The 17,742-nt window shown below is 53.4% G+C and overlaps 1 protein-coding gene across 1 annotated transcript in view; it reads right to left on the bottom strand.

Moving 5' to 3' along the window:
- Window positions 1-4,929, bottom strand: part of MDGA1 (MAM domain containing glycosylphosphatidylinositol anchor 1) — a 53,183-nt gene extending 48,254 nt beyond the window's left edge. The window contains exon 1 of the mRNA XM_061195094.1: window positions 4,724-4,929. Coding sequence (XP_061051077.1) covers window positions 4,724-4,790 — 67 coding nt within the window. The 5' untranslated portion in view covers window positions 4,791-4,929. The remainder of the gene's footprint in view (window positions 1-4,723) is intronic.
- Between the last annotated feature and the right edge of the window lie 12,813 nt (window positions 4,930-17,742).

The following is a 17,742-nucleotide window of genomic DNA, read 5'->3' as shown; positions in this document are numbered from 1 at the left end:
AGGCCCGCCTGCGCCTCCTGGGCAGCGGGAGAAGCCATGGCTGCTACCACTGCCCGGATTTCCACTCCCGCCCCCAGGTATTGATTTCCTGCATCATTCATTTGTTGGCCTTGGCGGCTGTGATTAGCTCCCTCCATTCTCCCTATGGAGCCCTCACCCGTCCCTCCGTGTTCCAGCAAAGCAGAGCTAATACCAGGCTCTAATCGAGGCTTTGCCACCCTGGCCCCAGCAGCTCACAGCCAGGCCTGGCCAATTACAAGTAGGCTCTTGGCATGTCCCCAGCCCGCCTCTCGAAGGTGCCTGCCTGGCTAACAAACTCATCCTCTCTAACCACCCCCAGCCCCATTCCCCAGAGCCCCCTTCCAGGCAGGAAGCACAAATTTGCAGCCTGCAGTGTAGGATAGGACATCATGTGGCTCTTGACCTGAAGGAGGACTCTCCAGCCCCGACGTCAGGCCTGGGAGCCCTCAGGCTAGCACAGGGGTCAACTTAAACTCGGTGGGGCAGGGGTGCAGACAATGCTGACAAAGCAAACAAAACAGCCTGGATTTGTGGACACAAGGCCCTCTTTCTCCCTCATGTAGTTTCTATAACTGAGAAGGAAGAAGGGACAGAGGCAGGGATCTTCTTGAGGACATTTAGAAACCCCCAAGCCCTCTGCTTGCCCTGGGAGCCCAGAGTTTTCTGATGCGATGCCTTCCTTCTCCAGGGGACAGCCAGTTTCAAGGCATGAGGTAGAAATGCCAGTGAAAAATCCCAAGGGTGCCCACACTCAGATCAACACCCAGAAGACGGCACTGGGAGACACACTTCCTGAAATTCCCTCTCCGCACCCCTCAGAGGAGGGAAAAAAACCTGACTTGGTGATAATTCTGTAAGCTATGTTGCTCTTGTCAAATTATTCAACATCTGTCTTCATGTTCCCACAAAAATTAGCATAGGATAGTAGTTTCTGATGACACCTTTGGTGAAATATTTTGACTTCCACCAGTAAGTTGCAAACAACCTGTCTTAAGGATAATGTCAATTCGCACTCCTGCATATTAAATAATCCAGGGGTTTGTTGTGTTTTTGTAAAGGAGAGGAGTCCCACTGACCTGCCCCTGGCTGGAAGTCCAGCAGCTATGGAAGGAAGAGAGGAAGCCAGGATGGAGGAGGGGGTGTTTTCTGATGCTATCCACACATAGGATATTCCTCCTCCATCACCTGGCTACTGTCTTTGCCCCAGAACTAGGCCTCTGGGGCTAGCCCAGGCCCCTGGCTTGCCAGAAAGCAGATTACAGGATCCACTGGGAGCACAACAAACTGGGCCAGGAGATTGGGAGGCAGGAGGGAAGAGGGGACAGGCTCCAAATGGACCACCTGGTCCAGTACTCAGCTCCTGTAGCATCTGTGCCCCCAAGAAGAGCAAAACCACCTGACCAGACTGAGAGCACCTCCCCAGCCCTATTGTAGACAGCGGACCTCAGAGACGACAAGAGGACACTCAGAGGGAAGCCAGGCATAGGGCTCCAGGCACCTGCCTCCCACCAGCCTCATCAGAGACCCACAGCCCAGGCCAGATCCTGACGGGTTTATCCTCCACATCCTGCTCTTCCTCCCTCTCCTCAATTCAGCTTCCATGTTAATCTGCCCCTCCCTCAGCCACACAGGCTGGGAAGATGCTGGGGTTCCCTCCCTCGGGCACACATTTTTCTTTTGTGCCTTGAGCAAAACCTGCCTCCCTTCTCACTGCCAGGGAAGCTGAGATCCCCTACAGCTGCCAGCCTAGGACTCCATGACTCTCCCTAAGCAGAGATTCTCAAAGAGACCCCACTACGCTGCTGGAAACCATCCTAGACAGACTTCTTGAAGAGAAAGAATTTCAAGAAACATTTCCTCAACTTCCCCCCAACAATGGCCCTTCATTCATGCAACAAATATTTGCCAGCTCCTGCTGTGTGCCAGGCACCATGCTAGGTGCTGACATACAATGATGGGCATGAGTGACCATCCCTCACCCCTACACTCTACTCTTTCTCAAACTACTTCATCTGCTTTGGGGGGGAGGGGGCGGAGCAGAAGATCTAGCTCACCATATTATTTCCTTTTTTTTTAAAGAACTAATATTTTTTTAATTAATTTATTTATTTTTGGCTGCATTGGGTCTTCGTTGCTGCACGCGGGCTTTCTCTAGTTGCGGTGAGTGGGGCCTACTCTTCGTTGCGGTGCACGGGCTTCTCATTGCGGTGGCTTCTCTTGTTGTGGACATGGGCTCTAGGCACGTGGGCTTCAGTAGTTGTGGCACACGGGCTCAGTAGTTGTGGCTCGCGGGCTCCAGAGCACAGGCTCAGTAGTTGTGGCGCACGGGCTTAGTTGCTCCGCGGCATGTGGGATCTTCCGGGACCGGGGCTCAAACCCGTGTACCCTGCATTGGCAGGCAGATTCTTAACGACGGTGCCACCAGGGAAGTCCCTCGCCATACTATTTCTTTAACCCAGACCCAGTGATACCATAGTTCTCCCTTCTGCTATATCTGGCCAAAGCTTCTAGCATCACAAGGAACTCGGCAGCCTCTTGTGGTCCTCCTCCTCACTAGATCCTCCACTCTCCATCCACCTCGATTAAGACTTTTCACCCTGCAGTTTCCCTGAGGCCTTCCTTGGAGTCATGCTCTCAAAGGGCAAGTGGAAGGAACGTCACCCAAGAGCTCCGGGTTGGCCCCAGTGCACAGCAACACACCTTGATTTGCTCTGAGTGAGAGCAGCTGGGACCCAGGCACACAAGGGAGTGGAGAAAATACAGAGAAAGGGGGACTTATAAGCCAACGGCTAAATCCTGGCCCCAAAATACTCTGAATCAGGGTCCACAGAAACTACTGCCCCACCCCCTGCCTTCATTGCTGGGGTTTCCAGGCTAGGCTCAGGGGAGCTTCTTCAAGATGCGTCCCATGCAGCCCCAGATAAGGTTGAAGAAACTGGAGGGGATAGAGAAGAGGAATGGCCAGGAGATGGGCCATTCTGGCCAGGAGATGGCCAGATCTGCCCAAGGGCACTCAGAGGGAGGAGCAGGGTGGAGGATAGCAGCAGAGGCGGAGGGCTCCCCATCGCTCTCCAGAGCCCCTGGGGTATGGTGAGAAGGCAAAGACCTCAGCAGGTCCCTCCTTTGGCCACCTCTTAAGGAGACAGTGAAGCTGTAGGGAAACCTTGAGGAGAAAAAAGAAAGAGGACCCCCCAGTACACCCTGATGTCTTCCCCTACCCTGGGGAGGCCAAGGCCTTTGGAACCCCCCTAGTGGCCTCCTCTCCACAATGCAGCCTCTCTCAGTCCCTGCTGCATTCTTCCTCCTTCTTTCCCTTTCTGGCCTACGTAAAGGGCCAGGCAGTAAGAGACACACAAACTAATTAAGCAGCAGAGTTTGGCCAGATGCCTGGGCCAGCCTCCCCCAGGGAATTAAGCCCAAGCCAGCTAGCTGTGTAGGGCCAGGAGGGTGTCACCTCCCAGATACCCCCAGGACACCCTTCCCTCTTGCCAGGCTCAGGGAGACAGGCCAGGCATCCCCAGAAGGAAGCATTTAGCATCTGCACTTGAGGCTGGCAGCTGAGGGACAATGCCTCTGCCCCCACCCCCTCAACAGAATAAGTCAAACCCTCTCCCGATCTAAAGGTGAATAATTAGGTCCTCAACCCTAGAGAAAGAAGGAAAGAGAATCTTCCCCACTCCAGCTACACACATCATTAAAAAAGTGACCTATACAGACCACCCTGCAGTCAGAAGAAGGTAAAGTAAGGGCCACCGGGCCCCAAAGACTTTTTGTGCTGTGGGTCAGGGCATTGCTGGCTGCCAGAACTCAGAGGGAAAGTCCCTGAGAGGGATGAGCCCTCGTGATCCTGAACGGATGATGCCCACTCCCGGGATCTTTCTCCCGGAAAACCGACGAGAGAGAAGGGAGAAGGGGTAACCAGAGTTCCCTTGTCGCCTGAGAGTGGGTGCGGACGCGGGAGCAAAGCTGCGTGGCTGGAGGCAGAGTTTCGACACGTAGCCTGATGGGTGCGTGCAGTGTTTGCTTTCCTGGGGACTGTGGCTGAATGTGTGCGCGCAGGCAGAAGGAAGGTGGGGCTGGGGTTTTGTAGCTGGGAACCGGGGACAGGAAGAACTAACTGTCTCAGGAGAGGTCCGAGAAGGGATTCTGGGGTCTTGGGAGCCGGATCTAGGGGATGCCTGCATCCGCTTGGGCTGTCAAGAAGCGAAGCAGCGAAGCCCAGCGAGAGCCGGGAAGGCGAGCCAGCCGCCGGGCCGCGGTACTGGCAGCCAGCTCGCTCGCCAGCCGGGCGCAACTCTGCATCGTGCATCGCTCGGCTTCCACTCCGGAGGCCGAGCCAGGGTGGGATGAGGTTTCGGTGCAAGTCGTTTTCCCAGCCCCCGGTGTGCGGTCTGTCAGGGTCTCTCGAGCCAACTGGGTGCTCTCAAGTGTTCCGATTCACTCCCGACCCTGGCAGGGTTTGGGAAAGTGGGTACTACCTCCCCCTGGCATCCCTGGCTTCACGCCAGACCCTACAACCTGTCTCCGTGCTCTGAAGCAGCTAGCTCGATCTCCTCGCTCTCTGGAAAAGGTCGGGGACCCGGGAATCCACTCCAGAGTCCGAGCCGGGGTACCCACCAAACCCGGGCAGCGCGCACTTTGCGCCTCTTGCAAAGTTTCCGCGCGGTGCTAAGCCGGCATGGAGCGGGACGCGGGCTCTTACCGTAGACTCCTTGTCCCCGGCAGTGGAAGGGGATCAGCGCCAGAAGTAGAAGGCAGGTCACCTCCATCTTCACGGCCAGTGCTTCATCCCCGCGAGGCGGCGCAGCCCGAGAGGCGGTGGGGGGCACCTCCGCCGGGGCCCTGCGATGCCCCTTGCGTCTTCCCCTTCCCCGAGAGGCGACGGAGGGGGCGGCGGCGGCGGCGACGGAAATCAGGAGGCTGAGGAGGCGGCGGTGGCGGCGGCAGCGGCAGCGACCGGGTTTCTCCTACGGCGGGGCCGCTGCCCGCGTGGGAACGCAGGGGGCGCTGGCCCGGCCCCGGGTGCCTCGGCGCGCCCGGCGCAGCAGCCAGCGCCCCGGCCCGAGAAGCCCGGCCGCCGAGCCTCTCCGGGTTCCCAGGGCTGTCCGCTCGGGGTTCTGGGCGCCAGGGACCCCTTTGCGGAGGCGGAGGCGCTTGGATCCAACAGGCCACCGACGACTGACAAACTTGTCGTTTCCCCGCCCAGGGGACGCCCCTCCGCGGAGCTGGGGCGGGGAGGCCGGGGCTCCGCTGGGGTTAATCCGCTGTCTCCAGTTCTGCGGCCGGTGCTGGGGGCTCAATGGCCCGACCCAATGGGGCCGGGCTGGGCGTCCTCTCGGAGGCGCAAAGCCCCGGCTCTGGCCCTCCTGAGCAGGGGAGAAGCGCGGGCTAGGCTCCGCGGAGGGGCGAGAGTCACGGGTCCACGGGTCCGCGAAGTTAGCCGAGCCACCGAGGAACCCCGGGGAGGAATCGCGCCCCAGCGCCCCGCGGGAATCAGGAGAGCAATTCCATCCAAGAGAGACCCCAGAACGTGGGGAAAGAAGGAAAGTTTGAGTCGTTTGAAAAATATTCGCGCTCTCGCCAAGGCCTGGGCTGCGGCGCGGGAGCCGCTTGCTGCCTCTGCTCGCCTCGCTCCGCTCCCGCCGTCTGGCCGTGGCGGTGGCGCTCCCCGGCTCGGCGCTCTCGGGAGAGCCGGGCTGCGCCGCGACCCAAGTTGGTCGTCCCCGTCCCCGCCCCCGCCCGGCGGCCTCCGCCGGCGGGGGCCCAGAGCAGGCGGGGCCGGGCCGGGCTGCCGGGCGCGGCTGCAGCTGGGCTTCGGGCCGCGGGAGCGCTCAGCTCGCTCGGCAACTTGGGCTTCGCTGTGCTGCTTTTTCCCCCCTCCGAGCTTTTCATTCCGCTCTCCCCCCGTCTCCCCCTCTCCTCCCTCCTCCTCGCGTCTCCTCGTTCGGTCTCTCGCTCTCCCACCCTTTGTCGCTCGCTCTCCTGTTTGATTCCCCTCCAGTTAAAAAAAAGGAGCCAATTAAAGGCAGCGCAGCTCGCCGGGCCCAGCCTCTGTCCAATTTCCTCGCCTCCCCCAGGACCAATTAGAGAAAACAAAACAGGGCTGGGGGAAGCGGACTGCCTTTCTTCTCTCTCTCTCTCCCTCTCTCTCTCCCTCTCTCTCTCCCCCTCCCCCTCCCCTCCCCCCTCTCTGCACCCCCCCTTCTCTCCCTCTCTCCGCCCCCCATCCCCCCAGCAGGAAAATGTCAGAAAGCAGAAATGGATCCATCTATCCCGAGGACAGAGGCGAAGAGACGTGGGTTTCGGCGCGGGCTCTGCAGCGCGCTCGCACACTCGCTCTTCGCCCGCCCTTGCACACCCAGACCGGCTGCCCGAGCCGGGTGCACCGATCCCAGTACTCTCGCTGGGCAAGCACGGCCGTTCGCCCCGGGGACTCTAGCCTAGCCTGCGGGGCACTGCCCACTTTGTAAATGTTTTGCACTTTTGTGGGGGCGGGACTGAAGCGGGGGTCGAAGGGAAAGGCCGGGGGCCGGGGCGCCCGCGGCTCTTGGGGTCCTGCAGGCTTGCGAGCCGGTCGCCTGCTGTGGGTCTGCAGGGTTGTCTGCGCGGCCCTGGAGTCCCTCCGCCCCCGGCCGAGCCCCGCCCCTTTCCAGGCAGCCTCGGCCTCTCCCGGCGTCCGGCGTGGGGGCCACCGCCAGAGCAACTGGCTGAGCCCGGGGCGAAAAGGGAGCGATCAGAGCTCCTGCCCTTGCCTCGGCCCGCAGGTTGCCAACAGGTTTGTCCGCAGGACCCCGCAGCCGGAGCTTCCCCAGGCCACCTTCCATTATCCCCAGCTCGCCCCTCTCTCCGTCCTGCCTCCCCTCAGGACCTCAGGCGCCCCAGGGGCGCCCTCTCTTTCAGCAGCCAAGCCAGGGGCCAGCTCCACCTGCGGGGTCCCGCACTCCCGGACTCCGCTACCTCAAACCGGCCCTCCGAGAGCAGGGGTGGGGAGAGTGCTCCTCCCAAACGCCGGCACGGAGAGGTAAAGGCTAGCAAGCAAGGCGGGCGGCCTCCCCCGCACCTCCGATCGCTTTCCTCTACCCAGGTCTTGCTAATCTCACCTGCTCCACCTGTCACCGTTATTTATCTCGGCGTGTGCGCAAGGATTGTATTAGGGCTGCCCGTGGGAGCGCGGAAAACCGCAGCAACTAAGAAGCGGAGAGATTACAAACCCTCCTCCCCCACCCCCGGAACTGCGTAATATCTTGGTTGTGATGGTGGTCCACGACTCCAAGCATTTGTCAAAACTCAAAGACTGTATACCAAAAAAGACTTTATTTTTCAGTACGCAAATTAAAACAAAATTAAAAAAAAAAAAAAAAGCCACCCCTTTCCCTGGCCCATGTCCAGCTGGTTCCCTCCTCTCCTGACCCTCCAGGGGCTGACCCTCACAGGAGCACGTGCCCCCAGCTTCGGAGGTGGGGTGGCAAGAATGTGAGGTGTCTGGAGAAATTCCAGGCAGCATGGGGGGGGCGTGCCATCAGGTAACATCTCCTCAGCTTCCTTCTGTCCATCTCAGAAAGTCCGAGACCATCGGAAGAATCTTTTTTTTAAATTTATTTGATTGGAGTATAGATGATTTACAATGTTGTGTTAATTTCTGCTGTACAGCAAGCTGATTCAGTTATATATATATAACATCTTGCGGAAAAACCTGAATGAACTTTTTGGCCAACCCAATACATACATTCTTTTTCATATTCTTTTATCGGAAGAATCTTATTTTGCAGCCCACCCTCCACTTGATTGCTCCTCTTTCAACCCCTCCTTTTTTTCCTCTCCTTCCTTACCTGTGGGTCCAAGGCTGAATAAGGGGAACCAGATCCAACTTTGTTTTGGGCACCCAGCAGATGCCAACTGAAGATTTGTTAAATGAATGAGTGATTCCCATCCTAGGCCAGATACCACAGACCTAGGATACCCTCAATGCCGCCATCTTTTCTACTCCCCACTACCGCCCCCCCAAACCAAAGAGAAAAGTCCATTTTCTGCCCCACAGAGATACAGAGCTATCAGGCTCTGTATATTCCCACGCACCTCCCCCACCCAGTCTGAAAAGGAAGTGGCAACAATTGAGGGTGTGATGGTGAGTAGCTTCTTTTATTGTCATCTTTCTCCCATTATTCAAAAATCGTCACCTCCTCCAGGAAGCTCTCAGGGAGTGATCACAGTGATTCCCACCCTCCTTGGCTTTGCCCATCTTGAGTTGAATGAGCACTTGTCCATGTCATGGGAAACTGCCTTCCTATTTTTCAATTAGCTAGTCCAACCCCAAATAGCAGTTAATTGATCCTCTTTGGCTTTGGGGTGCATTACTGGTGAACAAGGAACCCCAGTGACTCAGCTGACAGTCACTTGAATTTACCATCTCTGAATACCTACACTGGCCTAGAGAGAGAAGACTTGCGATGGGGGAAGGATAAAAGGGAGGGGGAGCAGAGAACCAAATTCTAGCCAGGCTGGGACTGAACATTTGCTGTAGCTAATCCACCTGTGAATACTCTGCAGCTAATTGTATGCAGTGTAAATACCTTGACAGCCTGCTTGCATGCGCCTGTAAATTCAGTCATCTCCTCCCCTAGGTGTGCCTTGCCTGCTGCCTCTGACAGAGCCCTGAGTCTGACAATGGGAGGCAGCCTGGAGAAGGAAAAGAGCACTAGGCTTGGGAGCCATCTGTCCTGAGCTCCAGTCTTAACCTCTCTAGGCCTCAGGTTCCCCAGCTGTAAAGTGAGTAGGATCCCCATTTCGGAGAGTGGTTGAGAGAAGCGAGTAATAATAGTAATAGCTGACACCACCTGCCAGGCACTGTTCTAAGCCTTTCACGTGTATTAACTATTTAATCCTCATAACAACTATGTGACATAGGACTGTTATTCTCATAGAATAACATAGAAAGATTTAGTGATTCACGCAGCTGCTAAGTGGCTGAAGTGGGCTCTGTGGCCTTGCTCTTTCCCACTGTTCTGTACAGAAGAGACGTAAGGGCCTAGGTATTTAGTAAATATTTTCACAAGAAGTGTTCCTATTCTCTTCTCGAATAGAGAACAGTCCTCTGGGCCCCAAATTGGGCTCTTGGAGGGTGCGGGATGAGAGCTAGACCACTGGACCTGAGGCATCCATGAAGCGGGCCACTGGGCACAGACTGCCTGGAGGCTCGATGGTCAGCACCCAACTGCCAACTCTTGGGTTCCACCCATGATATTCTAAGAAAAACCTCATTATTTTGCCCTAGAGAAAGCCCAGCCTGCGGCCTCCAGGAAGACTAAGTAACTAGCTGCTGAGTAGGGGGTATGTGAGAGGCCAGGGAACCAGGAGCCCCAGACCTCAGCCAAGCAGTGCAGCTTTGGGCTTTTGTTGTGAGAGTGCATTACTAGAAAGCTCTCCCATCTCCTCCCGCCTCTCGCTCACACGTCTCCAGCAAGGCAGAGCCTGGGAGAGGAAAAAGGGAGAGAGAGAGAAAGAGTCTTTGCGGGAATAGCGTCATCACCTTGCAAGGGAAATTGTCTCTGAAAATCGTGCAGTGAGAGGTATTGATTCAATCTAGGGGCAAGCCACTTTCTGGTCAGGTAGGGGAAGGCTGGCTGGGAGGGGTGAGGAACGGGGAGAGTTATGACCCCGCTGAAAGACCAGTTTATTAATTCCAGCTCTAACAAATAGCCAATTAATGGTTCCAGCTGCTAATTAGTAAGCAGTTAACTCCTGTTATAAATCGTGCTGCTCGAGACTAGTAATATTGCAATCCTGCAATGACATCCTCAGAAAGGAAGGGCCATAGAGACTTCTGTTGTTCAAAGGGTCTGTAGCCCCCTCCCCTGCCCCCTCACTCCATACCCCCAGCAGGCTCTCTGCTCATGGAATGCAGGATTCAGAGCAGGGCCCCTGACCATATGTTCACCATTCATTCATTTAAGAAATATTTAATAAGCTCCTGCTATGTGCCAGGCACTACCTTAGGCACTGCAAATTCAACGTGAACAAAACAGACAAGAACCCCTCCTCTCATGGAGGTGACATTCTAGTGAAGAGACAGACAATATAGTCTATAAATAGTATTTAGATAGTAAGGAAAATACTAAAAGCTAGGAAGAGGAGCAGGAAATGTGAGGCCTGAAATGTTAGAGAAGGTGTACAGAGAAGACCCCATTGACACTTGAGTCATGACCTTAAAGAGAAGAGGGATCAAACCGTGCCAATGTCTGGGGGAAGAGCATCGCAGGGAGGGGGGCAGCAAGTGCAAAGGCCCTGCGGTGGTGAGGAGTATTTGGCTGTAGCTGAGTAGATGAGGGAAGAGTAGTAGGAGCTGAGATCACAGAAGTTAAGGGGGCAGGTCATTTGGGTTTTGCGTTCATTGCAGGATGTTGGACCTTACTCTGAGTAAGATGAGAGTTACGACAGCGTTATGAAGAAAAGAGGGACAGGATCTGACTTTAATTTAGCAGGCTTGTTCTGGCTCTGTGTGAGGAATTGATTGAAGGGGGTGCCACAGCATCCCTAGCACCTAACACGGTGCTTGGCACTTAGTGGGTGCTCAATAAATACTTGTCACAAAACGACAAATGAAAATTGATGGGGCTAGATAGTGAGAATGGGAACCATGATCACTTTTGAAAGTCCAATTTATTTGGATTCTCTTGTAAATTATTTTACAACCCTCCAAGGATGCCTGCACATTTGAATTTTCCAAGGAATTCCACATCCACCATCCTACTTTGTCCTTAAAATATGAGGTAAGTGAAGACATGTGGCCCCCACCATTTTACAGATGTGAAAACTGAGGCAAAGAGACATTCACTGACTGGCTTAACAGTGTGTTACTAAAATACCAGTCCTAGAATGATAGGGTTGGGGGATGCAAAAGAGACAGGAGTCTCTCCCCCGCATTTCTGGCCACTGTCATGATTGTGCCCTGCCTCACTGTGAGATCTTCCCTCTCTGGGCTCCAGATTCTCATTTCCACGATGAGCAGATGTGCCTGAACTCCAAAGCCTTATGAGCTGTGTCGGAGACCTGGATGCTACCATTTCTCAAGTGAGGGTCACATGGGCTGTCTCAAGCTCCCTTTGTCCACACTAATGTTAGAACAGGGGAAGTTTTAACTTTTTTGAGCTGACAGTTCAGTGGATCAGAAGTAATTTGGTTTTAGCACCAGCTTGGAAACACATGGTCTTCCCACTCTGAGGAGGTGTAAGGAGCACTAATTTACCCAGCTCTACTTCCCCACTGGGTGGGTGTAGGAAGGGGGTGAATAGGCTGGAAAAGTCAGGTTCTCTTGACTATTTATTCATTAATTCAATAAATATTTATTAATCCAGGCATCGTGCCTGCATCATACTGAGCATCCTGGTGGAGACGTCCAACAAGTAAAGACCCTCAGGGAGCCCCAGGCTGAGGGGAGACACATCCCTGCCCTCAGGGAGCCCCAGTCTGAAGGAGGAGACACAGCTCTACCTTCAGGCCCCCCACCTGGAGTGGGGAGACTGCTACTAAAGGTTCATAGATCCTGGCATAAAAAAGGAGCCAGGATATAGACACAGGAACAGATACACTGATAACAGCAATAAACTATCCACTACACGGGTAAATGCTAATGGCATAAGGAACAAGGACAGCACGAGGTGTGGTTACTCTGACTCTTGGCTCTACTGCAAGATTGTTTCATACCCCTAAGCCTGGTTGCCTGCAGCCTTCCAAGTCTCAACCAAGCCCAAGGGAAGCAGCCTGGTGTTTTATTTGGGTCTTTCTCCCAATGCAAATGTCTCTCTGGGCTCCTGGGAACCAGGCCTGTTTGAAGGCGAAACTGTGAAGCTGGCATGCAGCATCAACACCCACTGGGAGGAGAACCCACTCTCTCTGGGGGCCAGGCCCCACCCCAGCCAGAAGCCCCATCCCTGCCTCACTCCACTGGCCTCCCTAGGAAGACACACCTGGCTAAGGGGGCTGCAGAGCACCTGGAGACCAGCTCCTCCCTGAAGGCCCCGTCTGTTACTCTGGTCTCATGGATGTCACCTCCCACCCCAGGCTTAGAGTGGCATCTGTGCGGTGTGCTCGGTTTCCACATGTGCTGTGAGCTCCAGGGCAGGGTGGGTGTCCTGCTCCTATTTGGATCACTCGTAGACAGCACCCCGTGCAGGACTGAGCATATGGCAGCCACTCAGTGTCTGCTCATTAAAATGAACTGAGTCGGGTTACCCTGACTGAAACAGGAGTACGCTCTGGGCAAGACCTGAATTATCAGGATAAGGGAGGCCCAAATTGTCCAGACAATGTGTAGATTAGGGACAAATAGACATAGTGAATATATAAGAAGACATATTCGAGTTATGTGCAGCCGAGGGGAAGCAAATTCTTAGGGAAGGGAAGTAGGCAAGTGAGGGACAGAACATTCTGGGAAAATCATTGTGTACACAAGTGGCAGGGGATGTGACCCTCCACTGCTGCCTCATTCTGGGATGCTTTCTAGGAGGGGAGGTGTGGGTCAGGTGAGTTTCCTGAAGTGGGGGGTGCATTCTGCCAGGCTGAGGGTGGCTCTGTCCTCTGGCATCTGCCCCCAGGGCACCAGTGAAAGGCATCAGATTTCGCTGAGCTGGTCTTTCTCACCTTCTCCAGGACAGCTCTTCGGAAGCGGGATCAAATGTCCTCAGGCTTGAAAAAACAGGCTGGGGTATGAGGGGAAAGGAGGAAAGGGAGGAGGGGAGTGAAGATGAAGTTACAGGAGGGGAGGGGGTCAGGGCTGGGCCCAGGGACCGGGCCCATGATTCTCCCAGGTCCCTTTCCGTTTAAGTTCTCCAGCAAATTTCTTTTCCTTTAACCATCACCTCTTTTTGAGCCCTGTAAAGTGGTGGTGGAGGTGAGGCTAGTGGGAAATCTGGAGCAGAATAATCGCAGGCACACACACGGACAGAACCGCTGCGTGGCATAAACTCCAGGGGGCGCCATTCACATAGAGTATGACAGGAACGGCGCCCATCTCCCACCCCCAGTGGGTGCGACATGGAGGCCCAGCTGCAGCTCCCTCCGCTCTGCCCCGACCCCAGGACAAGCTGATGTCATCCTACTCTGTACCTCATACCCCCCTGCACCACATTCCTTCTCTTCCCGATCCACTGCAGCCCCCAGCCCCTCTGGCCCCCAGCATGATGCGCTAGGGGATGGGAGGGGTCCCGGGCCGTGTCCCACAAGCTCCTTGTTCCAAACACACTACAAGCCCTGGGGACTCGCTGCCTTTTTGATTAACTCGTCTCATTATCTGGCCCTCCCGGCTCTCCTTGGGGAACCGCCACGTCCCGGGGGCCTTCGGGAGCCACGTCTGGCCCTGAGCGAGCGTGGAAGGGGGACCCCGAGGGACCCTCCCACTTAGCCCTTTGAAAGCAGTCTAGCCCCACCTTTCACCGTTTCCACCCCCTAACCCAGGGCTTATCTGAAAGAGTAAGTACACAATCGCATAAGCATAAAATGCTCAGCCTAAAGGCCACTTGCCCTCACAACCACCCAGTAGGTAGGTAGTTTTATCATCGTTTTAGAGATGGGGAATTAAGGAACAGAGAGGTTCAGTCACTCCCCCAAAGTCACACAGCTAGTAAGTGGCAAAGCTGGTTTTCCAATCAGAGAATCTGGCTCCAGAAACTAGAGTCTATACTCTTCTCCACTACTTGGTGCTGCCTCTCACATAGAAGAGGGGCCAAAAGCTGACATAGTACAGCTGTGCTGGCCAAACACACAGCCTCTGGCTACTAGTATTTATATAAGTTTAAATCAAGTCAAATTTAAAATTCAGTTTCTCAGTCACACTAGCCGCGTTTCAAGCGCTCAACTCAACAGTCTCACATAGCCAGTGACTACCGTTCTGGACAATGCAGATATAGAACACTTCTGTCATCATAGTTTTGTAGACAGCAGTGCTCAGGAGTCTTTAATTTCACCCCAGCTCTACTGCTTACTAGCTGAGTAACTGTGGGCAAGTTACTTAACCTCTTTGTGTCTCAGTTTCCTCATCCAAAAAAATGGTGATAAAAAATGGTGATAAGGATAGTGCCAACAGGGGCTTCCCTGGTGGCACAGCGGTTAAGAATCCGCCTGCCAATGCAGGGGACACGGGTTCGAGCCCTGGTCTGCGAAGATCCCACATGCTGGAGAGCAACTAAGCCCGTGCGCCACAATTACTGAGCCTGCGCTCCAGAGCCTGCGAGCCACAACTCCTGAAGCCCGGGCGCCTAGAGCCCGCAATGAGAAGCCCGCGTACCGCAACGAAGAGTAGCCCCTGCTCATGGCAACTAAAGAAAGCCCGCGCACAGCAACAAAGACCCAACGCAGCCAAAAATACATAAATAAAATAAATAATAATAAAATTAAAAAAAAAAAAGATGAATAGTGCCAACTTCATAGGGCTGTTAGGGCGATTAAATGAGAAAATGCATATGAAGTGCTCCATACTGTGCCTAACACATAGTAAGCATTCTAAAAATTATTATTTTTTAAATTATTTATTTATTTATTTGGTTGCACTGGGTGTTAGTCGTGGCAGGCAGGCTCCTTAGTTGCAGCTCACAGGCTCCTTAGTTGTGGCATGCAAACTCTTAGTTACGGCATGCCTGTAGGATCTAGTTCCTTGACCAGGGATCGAACCTGGGCCCCCTGCATTGGGAGCACATAGTCTTATCCACTGTGCCACCAGGGAAGTCCCTAAAAATTATGTTTATTATTAGGAATTCTAGTCCGGTCCTTCCTTTAACTAAGTAGGTAGTTAAGAAGCAGAGAAACTAAGGAATTGGTTCAAAGCCACACAGCAAATTAAATGCCAAAAGCTAGGGCTCCTGGTTCTTTTTATCATGGCCTAATGATACCACTATAGTTGATAAAGGACTTTCACATTTGACCCTCTCCAAAGTGCTGGGAGGCAATTAAAAGAGGTTTCATCAACCCAATTTTACAGATTAAGAAACTGAGGCACAGAGAGGGTGAAGTAACTTCTTCAGGTTCATGATGCTGTTTAGTAGCAGGGTGGGGAATTATTACTCTTCAGTGTTCTGCCCCCAGCTCTATTCTCCACTGTCTGTGCAAATTAACATGTGAGTGTGTGTGTTTGTGTTTTTTATTTGTTTACCATGCAGAGCTCAGGGACCTTTGTCCCCTATAGATAGAATATAAATCATATAAATAATATTAATATGGTCTCAATTATGTAAAAGCTGTATATAGAATAAAGATGAGAAGGACAGATAGTTCCATTTTAATGATTATTGTGGGTGATGGAATTATGAGTGATTTGCATTTCTGTCCTCATATGCTTCTATTTCCCCCATTTTGTTTTTGCAAGCAGTATGTATTATTATTTTTTTATGTAAATTTATTTATTTATTTATTTTTTGGCTGCATTGGGTCTTTGCTGCTGCGCCTGGGCTTTCTCTAGATGCCGCGAGCGGGGGCTACTCTTGGTTCCAGCGCGTGGGCTTCTCATTGTGGTGACTTCTCTTGTTGCGCAGCACGGGCTCTAGGCACATGGGCTTCAGTAGTTGTGGCTCACAGGCTCTAGAGCACAGGCTCAGTAGTTGTGGCGCACGGGCTTAGTTGTTCCGCAGCATGTGGGATCTTCCCGGACCAGGGCTCGGACCTGTGTCCCCTGCATTGGCAGACAGATTCTTAACCATTGCGCCACCAGGGAAGTCCTAAGCAGTATGTATTATTTTCATAACCAGAAATAAACGTGATTTTCAAATACATTTTTTAAAAAAATTAAGTTCTTCCAGTGTTTCCCCCGTGGTCTCCTCTGCCCTCCAAGCAGTTAGGAGGTCTGACCCAGGGGTTGGCTTTGCCTGGCCAGATTTACTAGCAGACAGGAGGCTGGTGTTGTGCCTCTCAGCTCAGTCCCCTTCATCCACAGGCCCTCAGGTCCCTCTGCACTGGAGTGGGTTTGAATTTACTCAGCAGCATCCACATGCAATAAATGTCATACCGTTTTATTTTTTCAAGTCAAATAAATTCTGACCCCAAGTCTCCAATTGCCAGAGTGCTGAGAAATCAGCCTTAGTTATGTTTGGGGGGAGTCTCCAGGGTCATAGAAGAATCTAGGACCCAGGAAAGAGGCCTTGGGCCTTTTGGTTGCCATGGTAATTGACTCCTGTTGCCTGGGCTCCTGAACCCTGGGCCAGGCCTCAGTCGGCTGGCTGCCCTGGACAGGCTGTGAGAGCTCTCCACAGCAGCCCTCTCAGTGACCACAGTGGGCCCTGGAGACCCTCAGGGCCTCAGCACTTGTCATCCAGCCTCCACAAATATCCCCATCTGGCACTGCAGGCCAGAGGGACACAAGGCCCTAAACGAAAACCCTCAAATGTCTGTCCCTTCCTGGGCTGGAGAGGCCCTTCTAGTCAGTCACTTTTTCCTCATCGTTTATCTAGTCTACTCTTCACTCCCCCGCAAGAGACCTCTACTTCCAAACCGAACTGGATGGGGGTGTCCCTGTTGCATTGATAACAAAACCCAAAACTCCTTGAGGCGAGAAAGCCCAGACTCAGACACTGACCTTGGTTCCTTTCTTGGGATGGAGGAGGGGGAAATGTCACTCATTATTCCAAGCGAAATGGGAAAACACAAAATAACATTTCAGTGTAGATCCTGGCTATACAACTCATGCCTGAACTTCAACTGACGACTTCTTAGACCTCTCCCTGCCAGGTCAGGCAGAGGAGCATTTATGCGCCAGGGGGTGTGGAATGGAGTTCGGGATGTCCCATCTCCCCCTCACTAGGACCCTGGCTGGGGGAGGGCATGACTAGGGGGAAACCCAGGAATTGGAATCAGAGAGACTAAAGCGCTAGACCCAAAGTAGGTGCTCAGTAAATACTTCCGTTGTGGATGAATCTAATCTGGGCACAGTCCTTCACGTCTCTGAGCCTCAACATCTTTATCTGTAAAATGGGCATCCATTCATTCGATAACTATGTCATGATTACCAGACACTGTTCCAGGGACAGAGGTTGTACCAGTGAACATGACAAAGTCCCTCCCTTCCATTTCAGTGGATGAGACAAACATAACATTGTTATGTCAGCCCATATCCTATTATACTAACTTCACTGCCCTCGGGCTGACGTCTAATTGCCTTTGCCCAAGGCCTTCTTTGCCTGCCCACATAGCGGCCAGAAGAGCCAGGAACCCCCAGCTCCCCGGGAGCAGCCCTCAGCAATGACTCACAGAGCTGGTGCATAAACACCCCAGCTCCCTCACCTCTCAGGCAGGATGTCCCCAAGTTATGTGTCCCACACTAGCTCCCAGAGTTCCCCAGCAGGGTTGGGCTCCAGTCCCCCCCCCCACAGTAACTGGATAAATAACTGCACCCTTTATTGGCTGCCTTCCCTCCCCTGTATCACTTCCCCATCCTCCCCTGGGTGTTTCCTGGAGTCACTGAATACTGTTGCCCTCAAATCCTTATCTTGGGGTCTGCTTCTGCCAACCCAAGACATCAGATTATGATTGGTGCTATCAAAACAAAATTCAAGTAGGACAAGAGAGTGGAGAACGAGGGTAGGTGCCACTTTATTTATTTATTTATTTATTTATTTATTTTTGGCTGTGTTGGGTCTTCGTTCCTGTGCGAGGGCTTTCTCTAGTTGAGGCAAGCGGGGGCTACTCTTCATCGCGGTGCGCGGGCCTCTTCACTATCGCGGCCTCTCTTGTTGCGGAGCACAG

Source organism: Eubalaena glacialis, chromosome 7, assembly GCF_028564815.1.
Source record: "Eubalaena glacialis isolate mEubGla1 chromosome 7, mEubGla1.1.hap2.+ XY, whole genome shotgun sequence".
NCBI lineage: Eukaryota > Metazoa > Chordata > Mammalia > Artiodactyla > Balaenidae > Eubalaena > Eubalaena glacialis.
This window is presented reverse-complemented; position numbering and strand designations above follow the sequence as displayed.